At 47.2% G+C, this 17,140-nt stretch overlaps 1 protein-coding gene across 1 annotated transcript in view; it reads right to left on the bottom strand.

Annotated features, from left to right (window-relative positions):
• Positions 1-3,311: 3,311 nt before the first annotated feature.
• LOC146191469 (dachshund homolog 1-like) overlaps positions 3,312-17,140 on the bottom strand; it is a 206,653-nt gene continuing 192,824 nt past the window's right edge. The window contains exons 8-9 of the mRNA XM_084600332.1: positions 5,890-6,105; positions 3,312-3,340 (exon numbers count right to left, since the gene is read on the bottom strand). Coding sequence (XP_084456458.1) covers positions 3,312-3,340; positions 5,890-6,105 — 245 coding nt within the window. The remainder of the gene's footprint in view (positions 3,341-5,889; positions 6,106-17,140) is intronic.

Consider the following 17,140-nt stretch of genomic DNA (forward strand, 5'->3'; position numbering starts at 1 on the left):
GTCAGGACGGCAGAGAATCAATCGCCAAGACTGGAACAAGAAGAAGCCAGCTAAACAATGTGAGCCATACGTAACGAGAAGAAAAATAGTGCCTAGCACTGGTAAGTATGAAAGCAATGCTCAGCGACCCGGGCACATCACAAATTACCGCTTTCTTCCGAGTGAATGCGCAGAAAAACAGATTCGCTGCGCGCACGCGTTCTGCCGGTCCTTTCGCGACGCTAACGGCTTGCGCACCAATTGGGCCGAGGCAAAGGCAAAACGAAAGCTCCGCAGCTTCCTTTAAAACGAAGTCGCGGAAACGGTGAAACGGAAGGAAAGAAAGCTGGAGCGGAAAGATGCCGAGGAGCGAGGACGAAACGAAACAAGAGCGGGGCGGCACGGAGGAGAGCGGGCGTATTTTAATATCCCCTTAAGCATCTTGCTAATGGATCTTCGGAAACGAACAGCTGTTACACCGGCCCTTCCCCCGACTCCTGCGTTCTCGCTCGTTTTCACCTTTTCCACCCGCAACGCCTTCCCTTGCCCCCTACGGCCTATGACGCCGAGAGGAGCTCGACGGAAACAAGCCAGCGTTGATGCTTTCTATATGCCCCTACTCTCGATGTTTCATTTTAACCTTCTTTATTTCATTCTGTGTTCGTGAGAATGCATTTTGATGCGCGCCCGAATGCGGCCCGTGCGGAGGAGAGGGGCTTCTCCGCACGGCTTGAGTGCGAACTGAAAGGACTCCTTTCGATTTGCACTCGGAAAGCCAATGATACTCTGTCGATTTAGAGCGCTGGCATGTGCTCCCCTTCTACTAAATGGTGCCGCAAGGAAATAGCGAAGTCCTAGTGCTAACTTTCTTTTTCTTTTTTTCTTTTTTTAGAACATAGGCAGCTAGCAGCCTGTCTGCTATCGGTGGTCTTTTCATCACGCGAGTTCTATACTTGTTGTAAGGGGCACTGAACCAACAGCACTTTCAGCTTAAATGTTCAACTTGCGCCTTAATTTGTAGCATACAATCGTCAAGAAAAGAAGAAGGATGCAAGTGGTAACTTTTTTTTTTTTTGCAAAAGTAAAAGCCGGTAGCCAAATCTTTTTGTTAAGAACAAAAGAAAAAAGGAAAAGAAGAGGACAAAAGCGTAATTTCCACCAGCATGATAGCTTGGCGCGATTCCCTAGTATGCGAAAAAGAACCGCTTCACTGGCTACGCAGAAAAAGCGCAAACTAAACACCAGAAAAGAAGTACATCAATTTTGAATATATTCAGTGCGATAAAATGCTAATCTTAAGTGAGAGATATATTGTCACGTACGCGGTGCCTCGGGGCCAGGTAGGAGGCAAGGAACTTTTATGGCAGAGGGTCAGCTCAGAGGGAACAGCACATACTTGAAAGAGCGAGCGACACTTTGTCGTCCTTCCTTCTTCAGCTATGTCCCACCTGACAACGATAGGTGATATTACTCACTCCTTACTAAAAAAAAAAAAAAAAAATATGGAGAAAAAGGAAGAACGCGGGAAAGAAAGGTACGAAAAAAACAGAGAGAAGCAATACATTAGAACACGAATACGTAGACACTGAACCTACCCAGAAGGCACACAAAACGATGAGCAGTTATATCATCGAGCAGTGCCATAATGCTAACGGTAACGGTAACTGAAAAACGGCCTAATGTAAGGGTTCTTCAAGTGCAGAGGCATTACTATTCGCCTTCTTGGATTTCGCCTACGTCTCTATGAAGCTATACTTCCAGCAACCACTCGAAAAAGCCCTCGTGCGTTTCGAGCCCAGGGCGAGACAAAAAATCAGCGCTGCCGGTCGCTTCATTAAATCATTGGACCATCTCATTACGTTTTAATTTCCTATTAACAGTAGAAAATACACTGGGGCGAAAATTCCGATTAAAGTACAACACCATTGAAAGTTCCAGCGAAAAGCAAAGGCGTACATGTGTAAAAAACCCTTTAAAACCGTTAGTCAGCTTGATCAAAACTGGCGTCCATTCAGGTTTTTCACTTTTGGCATTGTAGCATGCCTTTAAGTAAGTAACGCTTTCTATGAAGTACCCCCTAGCTGAGCAAGCATCTTCGTCAGCGATTGACTGTCAGCCGTTCCCGTTTTCCATGCCCTGTAGAGACGAAGCCCATTCTTCTTTTTTTTTTTTTTTTTTTTTTTTACGTTTTAAGCTGTCAGTCACACGCTGCGTTTCGGATGTCTCTCTCTTTATAGTCATCTTTTCGGACACAGTTACACTGAGGACTATAGTTAGGGCCTCGTTCATATTATTAAAAGACTAAATCACAGGATAAATACCTAGATAAGCATGGCAACACGTGGATTGCAAAGCAAAGCTTAATGAATCTCATTTTGGCGAATCCTGAAGCACAAAAAGTACGCGGAAATGAGGGAGGCACAGGACGAAGCTCTAATAGGAAAAGAGCAATAAATTTTGCTTCTGTATGTATATCAATGTTGAGCCAAGCAAAGCCACCTCTTAATTATTTTTCTGTCTTTCGCATCTGCGTGTGCCTGTGTGTGCCTGTGAGAGATGTAGACAAGGGAGGCAGAAGGTGGAGGGATAAGTAACAACGTCTATAGATCGCAAATACTACATTGTAGCTCTGTTTTCGACGGTTCTGAAAGCTTATTTGCTTCGATAAAATCGCAGATTCTGCCTGACTGAGTACGTGTATACCAACTGAGAGCAAAAATAAGAAAATATGGTCGCTATTACAGGTATTAATGTTTTTTTTTTTTTTTCTCGTTCCTGCTACAGCTAAGTGCTCAAGTAGCTTCTGTGGATGTGAAGAACCAGTATCTCATGTCGAGCATGAATGAATGAATGAATAAACTTTATTCAATTAAGAATAAGGTCACAGAGCGAGGGCTATTTTCAGCTACAGTGCATTTCAGGGGAATTCATTTTCTACTATGTTCGCTTCTTACAAAGCAGAAATCAAACAACAGAAGACTGTGCGAGTTACGGGTAAGTTATGGTTCTTAAGAACCGTGCTACCAGAGACGAGACATGGAAGAAAGGAAAATACACACAGGTATCGTCATAGGCGTGTTTGCAGTGCGCGAGTTTGTTGCATTATTATTTTCGTATGCGTAGTAAGAATCGTTGTTAGCGTTGGACAAGAACTACAAGTTAGATTGAAATCACAGAGTGGATCGGATATACCTTTATACCCTTTCTAAGAAAACAAACCTTGAACACAAGGACGCCGAAGCCGGGCTTATGCTGCCACTGACATCGGAATCCGCTTTTGCATCCTTTTTGTGCCGATGAATTCGGCAGTGCTGATGGGGTACTAATCCCATCTAAGTGCTGCCACGTGTGAAGATGATTGCTGCGTTGGCGCCAAAACGCACCCGCGCACATGTTATCTGGGCCCATCATGTATATGCCCTGAGCTTGTGTTGCGCGCTTCCTTGCTGTTCGATTTCTCTACCATTTTTTTTTCCACGTTCTTCACCCTTTTCACGCGCCAATCGACAAGTCTCAACTCAGAATAAGCTAGGGCAGCCTGACAACCCTTTAATTTGATTTATTTCCTGCAGTCCGCTAAATGCATATTCAATCCTCACCTGTTGCATCTCTTGCTTGCTTTCCTTACGAGAATCGTTTTGTTCAGACGCCTATAAGAGTCAAATTATCGCTAAGCATGTGCGCATCACGTCTTAATTTGCCTATGCAAAATGTCTCTAATGCAAATAACCAGTGTAAAGCGGAACCCCCCCCCCCATTAAGCAGTTACACACACCTAGGCCTCCATAAATCAACTATGGAAAGGAAAATGCGAAACTTGGTTGGGCCTACATTCTCTCATGTCCTTGCAACCGCGTTTCTAGCCTTCTACGCCCCACGTCTATATATACCAAGCCAAAAAGCCTGCGTCCTGGTCATAATTTTATTTTGATCATTTCTAAAACCGATGATAAAAAGGGGTGAACGCAATCTTTGTTCGTATTCAAAATCATGGCCAGAATCAGATACAGACGTTGAACGGCTGCAGCGTATCTGCGAATGTCACTATTTATTACAGCGCTGCGCAGCTAATTACGCTGACTGAGTCGTGTGGATGTTGTGAGTGGCACCACCAGCGAGCCGTTTGCTTGAGATTGCATTCTTACAGAGTTGAGACTCTGCTCCGTAACTCCGCGCTTATCTGATTATAGAGCTTTGTGGTGACCGTAAGCTTGCTTTCCAAGAGCGCCAGTTGTCTAATGTCAACCTTAATGTTATTAACATTATCTCAGGTATAGCCAACGGTTCATAATGGGAAAATAATTCGGGGACACTTAAACTCCACCATGACGCAATAATGAGCTATGCCGGTGGCTCCCCTTGCGGTTCCTCGTTAGCTTACATGCACTTAGCTACTCACTTCGACACAAATTTCTTAATTTCGGCATGGATTATCTAGAACATATAGATATTAGCATAGAGTCGTAAACTATCATATTATGTGAACGACATATAAAGGCATAAAGCCCCCATTCAGTCGTCATACGAACGCGCATGCGTGGCCTAGGCGAAACGTGCTGACTCCGGATCCAAGGATCCCAGATTGGATTCTCATATACTGCCCACTACGCCATGTCATGTGACATGTGGTCTCGCGGAGACACGCGACCAACGACCAATAACCTTGCCTGTCACGTGCCAAACACAACCTGTCAGTGGCGTGCTCGTTGTTTTTTGCTCACAATGTCGACAACGCCCACACCGAATTTTTAAAGCGAAAGCCTTTAATGGCTCATGCTGTCGTGGACAAAATATGTCCCTCTTTTGCGGCGGCTCTGATTGGCCGAGGCGGGATGACGTCATAGAGGTATCGACCAATCACAGAGCACCACCACAGTATGCGCGAATGCGTTCCTTATATGGCCCTAGCTATGCCAATAAATGATCAGTTACTAATTAATGACTGCTCAAGTATTTCATTATTTACTAATTAATATATAATCAATTATTCAATTACCTACTTGATGATTAAATAGTTATTCAATGACTAATTAAATTAAAGTAATTACTAATTTGTGCCAGTTGCATAGCAGAATGTGGCACTCAGGCCCTTTCACTACTTTAGTCGCTGAAGTCCCCCTTAATTTTTTTTAAAAACGGGACCATGACTGTCCTCACGTTAAAACCAAATCTCGATCTGCTTCCGCTTGCTACCGAGCGTATACAGCATATATTATTTAATTTCACCTGAACGGATTACAAAAAATTAAAGGTGCATTTTATCGAACTTCAACACATGCCCTTTTCAAAAGCGTTAGTGATACCGGCTGCAAAGCAGTATCCAGAGATTTTAGGGGAAATGTTTGCGCGGACAAACAGAAAAGCACAGGTTATAACACGGCCTGGCGTTCGTCCGCATTCTTCACTATGTTGTTCTGTCTGTTGGCGCGAAATTTTCCCTTGAAATGTTCATTCACCGACTGGTCCAATATTCTGCTCAATATACAGAGTTTTGAATACTACTAGTTGATGGGCTCCTCATATGGCCATGTACTTAAACTTGCCGATCTGATTGAGTAAGCTCTCGGAGGTTAGCAGATTGTCATTCTGAGTGACAATAGTACGAACTGAAAACCACTGCTCGAATCCGAGCAGCGGAAAAATATAAACTGCGCAGCACTCTCGGCAGGTGACTTCAGTTCGCAAGCGGCGCGGCCTTAGACTCCTCAGAGGGACCAAAAGGAAAAAGTAGAGAAATATAAACTGCGCAGCACTCTCGGCAGGTGACTTCAGTTCGCAAGCGGCGCGGCCTTAGACTCCTCAGAGGGACCAAAAGGAAAAAGTAGACTCCGAAGCGTTGTTTCCAAAATGGTGTAATCAGATAGCTTCGAGAAATAACGGCGGTAGAGCTCAAGAGAGTGGAGAACTCACCAGGCGCCGTTTGCTGCTGTTGTTGCTGCTGCGTCGTCTGCGCATGCTGCGACTGTGTCTGCGACTGCGGCTGCGCGGACGGTGACCGGTGGTCGGCGGCGGCGCTGTTGCGTAGCACCTCTTCGTACTGCGAGCGCTTCTTCTGTTCCAGCTCTAACTGGTCCTGGATGCGCCGCCGACACCGGCGTTCCTTCTTCAGCCGCTTCTGGTACAACACTGCCACAAGAGAGGAGAGAGGAAAGGAGAAAAAAGATACGACCTTGATTACTTGCGGCCAAGCAAAATGAACAGCCCATCAATTGTGGGTCAGTTTGTAATGGTGATAAAGAGTAATCAAGTATTTTGAAATCTGTGGCACTTCTGTTCTCGCTCACTGATTGTGTCACTCACTCGCTCACACAATAATCAGTCACCCAAGTAATCAATCAGCCAATCAATCAATCAATAAATCAATCAATACTATAATGTACATTGCCACAAGCGCGCGATATGTCTCTCATGGATATAGCTACGTTTTCCTCTCAGTGGAACCCTTTCACCATCGTCTTCCTCGTTAATGGAACTGCTCGCAGCGTTTAAAGCCATTCATGCGTTCAAAACAAAACAAAAAAAAAAGAAAAAAAAATAACGACTTCAGTGTCTTTAACACTGCGACCTATATAGGTTGCGTGACTTTCAGCTTAAAAGGAAACCGAGTTGTAAGGTTCTGATAAAATCTTGAGGAAAGCACTATGGTGACTTAAGCTCTTCACTATTCTAAAATTACAGCACATACTCCTCGCAAGCAAGCGCATTCTATTTCCACCATCAGCACCCTCTTATAATAAGGCGGGCTTGAGTTAAGGTTTGCCCCTGACATCAGCTAAATCGTTTCAAAGCGAAAACGAGCGAGTGTTAGACATCGCTTTTGGTGCTTCTAAAAGCCCGGGTTCGAAGTGCTTCATATGAAAAAAATATATATATATATCTCAAAGCGCCGCAGCTTGCCTTTTATCTTCCTTGGCCGACACCTTCGTTAAGGCGAGAAGCGCTCCACTCGGGCGGACGATCATTACGACCGACGGTCACGTCCGCAGAGCAGTACACGCCCCGCTTCGCCCGTCGTTCGCGGCTTGAGCAAGATTCATAACGAACCTGCGCGGCTTCTCCGCACGGTCGCCAAGCCGTATTAGAAAGCGCCCTCGCAGGCATGAGAAAGAAAAACCCTCGTTATGCGTGGTTTTGTGAGCAATTTTGAGGCGACGCCCTCTACATTAGCGAAGCAAAAGACCTGAAAACTAAAATCGTGTCGTCCTACCTGCTGACCGCGTTTGAACGTTTGTGCTAACCAAGGTAAGACAACGGTCGCTTCCGAATGTTTGTTACCTTGGCTGCAGATAACGATATATAGGCCCAGGACAAACTGTTCGTTAGTTGGTTAAGGATCACGCCATCAGAGCGCGCAAAAAAAGAACTATAGGCGGCGCTACGTGGTGTCGCGTGTGTGTGCGTGCGTGCGTGCGTGTGTGTGTGTGTGTGTGTGTGTGTGTGTGTGTGTGTGTGTGTGTGTGTGTGTGTGTGTGTGTGTGTGTGTGTGTGTGTGTGTGTGTGTGTGTGTGTGTGCGTGCGTGCGTGCGTGCGTGCGTGCGTGCGTGCGTGCGTGCGTGTGTGTGTGTGTGTGTGTGTGTGTGTGTGTGTGTGTGTGTGTGTGTGTGTGTGTGTGTGTGTGTGTGTGTGTGTGTGTGTGTGTGTGTGTGTGTGTGTGTGTGTGTGTGTGTGTGTGTGTGTGTGTGTGTGTGTGTGTGTGTGTGTGTGTGTGTGTGTGTGTGTGTGTGTGTGTGTGTGTGTGTGTGTGTGTGTGTGTGTGTGTGTGTGTGTGTGTGTGTGTGTGTGTGTGTGTGTGTGTGTGTGTGTGTGTGTGTGTGTGTGTGTGTGTGTGTGTGTGTGTGTGTGTGTGTGTGTGTGTGTGTGTGTGTGTGTGTGTGTGTGTGTGTGTGTGTGTGTGTGTGTGTGTGTGTGTGTGGGGGGGGGGGGGGGGGGTGCGGGGGGGGTACGGGCCCACTTTTATTTTTAATTCTCTATCTCCAGTTCTATTCGTCACAGATGTTTAGAGTTGCAGTAGTTTAGAGGGAAATACGGAAATACGGAACAATAAAGGGCAGACAGATGGCAGATACATGAAATTTTTGTGTGGAAAACCGTACACGATTTCTTATACTGCACAGAAAACAATTCTTGGAATCTGGCAGCCCAGAAGAAATGGGAACCAAAGTGTAGAAACATGGACTACAAGCGCTTGTCCTGCCACTCATCGTTTTTTTTTTTTTTACTTTATTCTTCACGCCAGATGCACCGGCCGTCCCGTTACCTCCTTCCTTCTAGTCGGCCCTATACGAATCATATGACCCAAAATGAGATATATTCCATGATCTAATGGCGCATTCGGTTGGGGGGACGAGAGCAGAGGCGCCGAGCAGTATAGAGCAGTACAGGAGCGCATCCGCGTGTCGAGAGCAGCGCGCCACGACCATGTGACCGCACTTCTCTCCCCAGCATTCTCCGCCTGCCCGCAGTGACGGCAATTGCAACCCAAGGAGAGACCAACGCTCCGTGCAGAACCACTTGTTTTGTATGTATTTGTCCCTTTGTTCTCACAGCGCGGCAGTCTGCCTCCTTTGGCCCTTCCGACGCAAACAGCGACTCTCAAACGTGCATACAGCACCTGAGCAATGCTTTCCGCTTGCCGAGCTCCGACGCTTTGCAACCGCCATTTTGAGCGTCGCCCGACTCAAGAGGAACAATATTACAAGACTTACACGCTGCTAAACCAAAGATTGAGCGAAAACATTAGCTGCTGGTGACCAAGCGTTCTTCTTCTTCCTCAGCCCACATATAGAGCCCCGCTTTAACCAAGCCGTATGAACGTGTCTTAGTGGCCTATAGGGGTAACGTGAATACCAAGGTCATGCCAGGCTGATTCTGACATAATCGCCCCATGTGAAACGAGAGACCCAAGTTGGCAGCTCCTGCCAACTGAGCCGCGGCTCCGACCGCGCCACGCCGACCGCTTGAGTTGTGAGCCCATCTCTCGCTTTTGTGTCATGTGGGATGTGACGCCACAGTGTCACGTGGGTAAGACGTGGCTACCGCCGCGATACGCCGACCGCTTGAGTTGGTAGCCCAGCTCTCACCCTGTGTCACGTGGGGTGTGATGCCACAGCGTCACGTGGGTAAGACGTACGTGGCTACCACCGCTCTACACTGAAGGCTCGAAAACAAGAGTAGTATTGCTTTCGCAATAAAAAAAAAAAATAGATGGCGCGGATATGACGCCTTATGCCATGTAACTTCCTCTACACTCGCTTTAGCCCTCCTCTTCTACCATATTAAGCCAGTGATTCTACTCCTGCTCTCCCACTGAAGTGTGCCCGCTTGTCTGAGAACACTTTCGAAGTGCTCTCGAGTGCGCCTGCTCTCCCACTCGAATTCGCCATAAGGCTACATGGTCCGAAACCGATGTTGTGAAGCCATGAAGCTGTCATTGCAAACACGTTTTGGCTGTGGAGTGCAGAGCCAATTAACTTCGCTAAACTATTCCTTAGACAAATTACCACATCTGCTGCGATTACTTCAGCCGACCAGTAACAGCAAGTGTAAATCTCGTCCTGCTTAACGGACAACAAGACATGTAGCGCTAGTCACTACATTATAAAATGTTCACTCGTCTCCTTCAGGCGAAAGTAGCAATCATGCACGATGGGGGCAAACTTCGAAAGCGAAAACTTAGCGGCTGCTTTTCAAAAGCCCGGACTAACTGGACAAACAGCTGTCCGCTCCTGTACTCGCTAAAAGTTACAAATGCAGGAGGAGCATGTACCCGGGGCGAAGTAGAAAGCACTGCTTCAAGGACAGCCCGATATTCAGGCTGAAGTCTCTTCAGTACGCCACTACCGCTACAGTCCGCAGAGAGAAACGGTTTGCGATGGGCAGATAAAGGCGAGCGCGAATAAGAAAACTCGACACGACCCGAGGCATGCTCTATCATTCGCTTCCATTCTCGCGCTGTTTCTCTTATGCGACTGGCCTCCTTTCTTTCCCGCTCTGTCACTTCTCTTCTTCGCCCCGCTCGCGATAACAACGGCAAGAATAGGGAGAAGGTGAAAAGAAAAAAAAGCGTTGAATACGGCAATGCTCGAGAAGGCCCTTGCATCCAAACGCCGGGTCGCGACGGCTAGGGAGAGACACATTGAGAGAGTGCGGCGCTTAACAGTCTTCACGGCGGCAGCCGAACGCGAACAGCGTTCGACGATGAAAGCAAGAGAAGAGTCTTCGCGACCGATTCGACACTGTGTTCGGAGAAGTCGTGGTAGCATTAGCATACGGGACCGAGGGTCGGATGCGCAGTCTCTCTTCCGAACCATGTGAGGAGCAAGGACGCCGCTACGGTGTTTTGGCGGTGCTAGTGAGCCCGTTCCGGTGTGTACGGAGGAGGGAGAGGAAAAGAAGCCGCGCCTCGCAACGCTCACACGCTAGAGTCGAGAGAGATGGAGAGTATACGCAGAGGGGAAGTAAGGGAGGCCGCATCGTCAGAGGCTGGGAAAGAGGGGGTGAAGCGAGGGAGAGGGGATGGCGTTTCCAATGCGACCATTGAGGCCTCGCGACTGCTCCATCAACGTCAGCCACTTGGCCGGCGACTTGTCGAGCCCATCTGTTCGCCTTTTTCTTCTCGGCCGCTGACGCGGCGGTGTATAAGCCAGCATGGCAATGCGCGATATTGCACGCATACACCAGCTTCTCTGTACCGCTCAGCGCAAAGTGCAGTGCTCGTGCTCAGCACTGCATCTAGAGCGAGACGCCTCAGCGAATGCAAAGAAGGATAGAAGTAGTATTCACATGAGGACAGTGTGTGGTTGCTGTAGCTAATGCAGACTCCTAGACACAAGACGAAAGCAGAAGAACGCGACAAAACGCCCTCTAGTACGTGCCGCTTCTTGCGTAGTGTGTCAGCACGCTGTTTTATAATCAGCTCTTCGGTATGTTTACAAGTGGCGTCACCAGCAAACCAAGGCGGTTATATTCGTGGTAGACAAGTCCGCATGTTTCAGTTAGATGTCGCTCTCGTTCTGTTTGTGTAAGCTTTTCACTGGCGTGGTTGTACGGTCACATGCTAAGCATCTGGATTTCGAACACTGAAGGCGCCAGCGTGTCTAGATTTCAAGGCTCACTTCGCTTTTAACAATGGAGCTGACACAATCTGCAGTGATTCGGAGAACACTTGAAGAAAAAATTCAGCACTGAAGTTGTGCCAACCTCGACGCCCCTTTCCAACGTGCTTTCTGTGGCCGTGTTGTAAGACGCGAGACAGCTTCTGAATTGTTCCCGAAGTTACGCGCTAAAGTCTAAGTTCTAGAACTTTCAAAATAACGAGATAGTACGTGCAAAATGCTTCTTTCTATTGCCTGCCATGAAAGAGCCATTCATAAATGTATTTGTCTTATCTTTGGTTAAGCTATAGCCCCACTCACTGGTCTCATAACGATATAGAAGGACGCAGGATAAAGTAGCAGTCCCCCAAGAGACTTCTGTACCCGCTACTTATTATTAACGCATGTTTAGCAACGAACAGAATTTGAATAATAGATTACTCCAGTTCCCCTTTCACCAACTGAGCGACGTACGCCATGAGAGGAAGAATAAAAAAATAAAAAGTAACGTACAAAAGTGAATGGAGCCGCCAAAATCTAAAACTCTATTTCTCCACACCACTTCCCACGTCCCCTTCCCAGGCACTGGCGAGTCCTCCACGGCTACGCCGAACAGGTTCACGACAGAGCACCGAAGCACAAATATGCAGCCGCCAGGCAGAGCGCGCGCCAGTCCTCATACACGCGTGCGCACGAGCTCAGAACGGCAGCAAAAGAAAGTTGGTCCAATCCAAGGGCGACACCGAGGGACACGCTTCAGGCGACAGAGGAAAGAAAAGAAAAAAAAAAGAAGTGGAAGTAAAAGACCAAAGGGAGCCGCAGTAGCAGCAGTGCGGTCCAGCAAACGCAGCGCGCACAGCAAACGCGAGCGACTGCGAACAATGCGGCCGTCGTTGCACGGCCCGACCGAGATTAAAAGAGCACCCGAATCCGACTTGGAACGAGCACTGACTTTGACGGATTGGCCCATATCGCCCTCGATGACGTCATGGCGCTCGGGAAGCTTGATCCGTCACAAGCCCAATGACGGATCGATTTGGACCGACGCGCTTTTCTTTCCCTCACACTGTGCCCCGGTCTCACTAGACATCGTGGTTCTCTCTCCTTTCTGCACGGTCTGCCTGGCGTTTGTCGTCCCAGTTGTGGAGACACCATAAAAAAGCCCGGTTTTAGCGCCTCACACAAAACAGAGCGGTTCCCGAGAGCACGACAGAACGAACGAGAAAGCAGCACAGGGCGAGCTTAAAGCACTAACCGCCTCATCGGCTTCTCTTCCCTTCTGTTTCTCTCTTTCCCTCTATCGAGGATCAAAGTGGTGAGTTGAAAAGCAGAACTGCCTGAGAACGTGCCATATCGCGCAGAATCGGATGGAACGCGAAGGCAGTCAAAGAAACCACGGAGCGGAGAGAGAAGAATTTGGGCGAGGGAAGCCTGACTGATATGATTAACTCGTATTATGAATTTCAAAGGAACTCGGTCTCATTAGAGGGAGCCGTGTTTTATTATGAGGGCTTGATGGAACACCTCGCGCTCCCAAAGCCGGGGACGTCGATCCGTCTCGTCCCCCAAAGTTTTCGCTGCCGCACGCTGTGTGAGTCGATCTCTCGTTGTTGTCATTGCTATGATGACTCGAACCTTGGAGGAAGCTGAACGATCATGGTGATCCGAGGACTGCGTTATACTTGCATTTTTATTTGCTGCCTTCTCTAGAGCGAGGATTTGCTCAAAGCAAACATCGTTTCGTGAAAGGCGGAGGACAGAATAACCTGGTCGTCTTTGAAGAAGTCGGTTGCCGTTGTCACAGTTCAATGACCGTGCATAAAAGAGCAACGACGCCTTCGTGGCAGTGGGTGAAAGTACTAAAGAACATTTTTTTTTTTGCGATGTTTATTACCAGTAAGGGACCGCGTGCATTCCAGATGTAACGCTATTACGAAATGTACTTAAGCTTTAGTTTTGCACAGAATGAATCGCTGAATGAATGAATGAATGAATGAATGAATGAATGAATGAATGAATGAATGAATGAATGAATGAATGAATGAATGCTATAGATATAAAGAAAGACAGGGAACTTGCCTAGTTACGAATTTGTGCGGAAGGGATATTAGCAAATGAAATGGACCTGAACTTAACTGAATCTCAACTGCGCACTTGTGTTTTTCATGGTCTCCATTGTCTGGGATATATAGAGCTCAGCATAAATTGCAGTTAGCAATGGCCAAACTGTTTGCGGCTACAGCATACTACGCTTATATAGCTCTATCGACGTATGCCTAGAACTTCGTTGTAATGAAGCATCAATGATCAATGTGTGTCGGGAATAGAGCGAACGTTTCTTTGCATCGGCAAGGTACAAGCAAGACTCAAGGAACCAGCGATACTATCACATGAAAACAGCAATGGACTTTAAAAAGGCTTGCTTTGCAGGTAAATGGGAGTAGGAAAAAACCAATGAACTGCACAAAGACAAGAATCTGTGTGATAACGAAAACAATATTTCGGATACATCTATGATGTCTTCAATAGACTTCACTGGCACAATAGCACACGCAGTTGCTTCGAAGTGTGTCTGAAACCGTAGCTGATCAAACTAGGCACGAATGTCACTTTTCTAGGCGCGCTATAGTTTTGTTCCGAGTGTTCCTCTCGCAAAATTGAGACCAATACTTTTATTTTTTTTTCCCAGGTGAGAAATGGTGGCGACCTGTGTGAATCATAAGCAGCAAGGAATTAAGCCAAAAATCTAATGAAAATGGCACATGGCAGCAGAATATACCGCATTTCCGTAGTGAAAAAAAACCATATGAGTCACAATAACCTCATACAGATTTCTCATACTAAACTCATACAAGCGTCATACAATCTCATATATTTCTCATACGCTAAATGAGATTTGTATGAGATGATATGAGATTTGTACGAGTTGAACTTGTATGGAGTTATTGTGACTCATAGGGTTTTCTCATAGGGTTGAAAGCAAAAAGACGATGTTCAAAGTCTTTCAAGGCCAGATTAGGATAAAGTTTGTGTTTGTCGATCATGTGATGCATAGCTCTTGCTGTTGCGCAAGTCTGCGGTTGTGTCGATTACTCTTTCGGTGCGTACGCGCTTTTGGTTGTCTTTGAAGTTGTGTAATTCAAATTATTGTATTATTTTTATAGAGAGTCAGCAATCATGTTCTACATGACACAGGAAAAGCTGTTCGTTGATGACCACACAAAGCCTCGCACTGCTGCACTTTGGCAACGACACTCTGGCGTTGTCACTGGTATACGCCGGCGCATTTTTTTTCCCCCTTAAATCCACGAGGTACGGCAAAGGCATCTGGATTTTCGTCCCAAGACCGCAAGTCGCAGTCGCGGAGTTGAAAAGATTCACAAAAAAAAAAAAAACGCAGATACGGCAAAGCCTAGACTGACTCGTAAGAAGCGCTCGAGAGTAGAGACGACTTCCAGAGGGTCGAACAGAGGAGTAAGAAATGGGGAGCAGTAACGGCGCACAACTCCTCGCCACCACGCAGAGCCGTATACTTGCGGTCGGTGATTTACAGCCTGCCGCACGCATGCTCCCAAAACTAGGGCCCACGAAGGTCTCGATTCGAAAACGCCTGGTGAGCTACGACCGGGCGAATGATTTGCTGTTTGTCACTGTCACCTCGCGGCAGCCGTCGCGTAAACACGCGCTGACGTCAGTACGTCAGCGGCTGCCAGACCTCGAGACACGTTTCGCTTTGCGTTTCGGACCCAGCGACACATACGCATGCACCGTGACACAAAGTGTTCGCAGTCATGCGGAGTGCACCGAGTTGTTATGCTTTCTCTCATCTATATACTGGCGAACTCGGCGATGGGTTCGGATTTCCCGTCGCGAGTCGGCGGCCCCGACGACGCACGAGGGGCAAAATTTATGGGTTCTGCGCGGCGTTCGGCGGCTTTCGCTCGCGAAGCCCACGGCCAAACACGCATCATGTCATTCGTTCGGGAAGCGTTCGTTCCCATGCGCGGAGCGTCCCCGAAGCGCACGCTATTCGGACGTCACTCGATGTACACACGGCATTAGTTTTCCTCTTGGATGTATGCGGTGTACGTCAAATATTGGCCGCGTAAACAGAACGCAAGGCCATACACCAAACGCTGACGTAATTTAGTTCTGGGGGCAAGCCTCTGTCAGGATTTATTTGGAGCGTCTATCTCGTAAGCTGGCGTGTAAAACGGCGATTGATTTTCTAGAAATGTCCGCCTAATATCGACAAAAACAAGAGCCCTTATGAAGGCAGCAATACGACGTCACGTAACGCCAGCTGGCCGAAAACAACCGGAGTGACATAATTCGGGGGCAGTAGTACTTGTGGTCAGTGACTGTTCCTTCGCTTCCGCGATAAAAAGTGGGCCCCACAAGGTTTCACTATCCTTCGTGTCTGCGTACGTATCTCTGTTCCCATGAGAAAGCAAATATAAAGTATAGCGACGGTGTTTTGTTTGGTTTGTGAGGTTTAACGTCCCAAAGCGACTCAGGCTGTGATAGACGCCGCAGTGGAGGGCCCCGGAAATTTCAACCACCCATGGGGTTCTTTGACGTGCACTGACATCGTACTGCACACGGGCGCCTGCTTTTCGATGTCACCGCGGGCAGGATTGAAACAACATGCATCAACGCGACGGGGCGTATAGCGACGATGTATAAATGATCCCCACGTAGTCATATTAATCGCAAGACTTCCACTAAGGCGTCTCCCATAGCACATGTTAACATTTGGAACGTCTTACCCAACATGTCATACATAAGAAAGTATAGCAAAATAAAGGTACATAGGTATAATTTTTAGCTGATTGAGTCACTCATTACAGCCTCATGTTTTTCAGTAGCATCGGCACTAATAACGCGACTGCAGCGACACCTTTTCGCGAACGGCAGAAATGGGAAAATAGAAAGGCGAGGAGAGCGAACAAATAAGTCAAAACTGCTCGACTCGAAATCAATATTCGCATCAACGAGGTGGTTCTGAAGGCCCGCGACAGATGGCGCACTCGCCCAAACGATGAAGACGCTCCTATTGCTACTGCAGTTAATAGAGACAAATCAACTTTAGCCATCGCACAAAATAATGGTCAATTTATTTATTACCAGTTTCATGATCGGCGTGCCGACTTTTTAACCGTCAACATGCAATCAAATCTTGCCTACTTAACTGCGGATGTTACGAGCGGAAGTTTTTATGTGCACCTTTGAGTCCAGGAGCATTATATCCCTTTTCCCAAGCAATAAGGGAGGAGGGGGGGGGGGGGGGGGGAAGTGCTTAGCCTGGTGAACAATTGACTACGAAATAATTATTCTGAGGATAAGAGCTGCCTTTCGCGTATTGTGCGTTTCTTGTGCTGCCCTGTTGAGGAGGTTCACGAACAGCCCTTCGCCAGCTGATTAGACAAAAGGCCTCAACGCAAGTATGCGTCCTAACTAGCAAAACACGTTAGCACTGTGACTAACAGCATATTTTTTCTGTCCGATTCTGCGCTAGAGGACACAGAATGCAATCACTTTACAAACTGGAAAGCTCAGAACGTGAATTCTTTAAATGGGATGATGGGCCTTCAGTAAGCCCGTAAATGACGTTTTGTGTGCGTCTTGAAGGATACTTTACAGTGATTTTATCTTCTGTTACTGAAAAGCCATAAATCACGCATTTCATTCAATAGCTCTCGCAAGAAAAAAAAAAAGCGACACTATTACAGCTGATTGACTGCGATTGTTTTAGACCTTGCACATATCTTCACTATACGTCACTCCATATTACGCCCTTTTAGTTGTCCACGATTCAAAATGATATGGCTATAAGAATACCGACACTTTACACACCGGTCGTCGGACAGCAAGTTTTGAAGACTGACAACCAAACATGAACAAAAGAAAAAAAAAAGAGAACAAAGACTTGAACTGTCCACGTTTGTTTCTACCGCTACCTAACTGAGCCACGTCAACGCCATTTACCGCCATGACCTGGAAAACATTGATTAAGGCTCGACGCGCGAAAGGCCGGTGAAGCAAAATGGCAATTAGCGAAGAATCGC

This window comes from Amblyomma maculatum, chromosome 4, assembly GCF_055883805.1.
Source record: "Amblyomma maculatum isolate TAMU_Amacu chromosome 4, ASM5588380v1, whole genome shotgun sequence".
NCBI classification, from domain to species: domain Eukaryota; kingdom Metazoa; phylum Arthropoda; class Arachnida; order Ixodida; family Ixodidae; genus Amblyomma; species Amblyomma maculatum.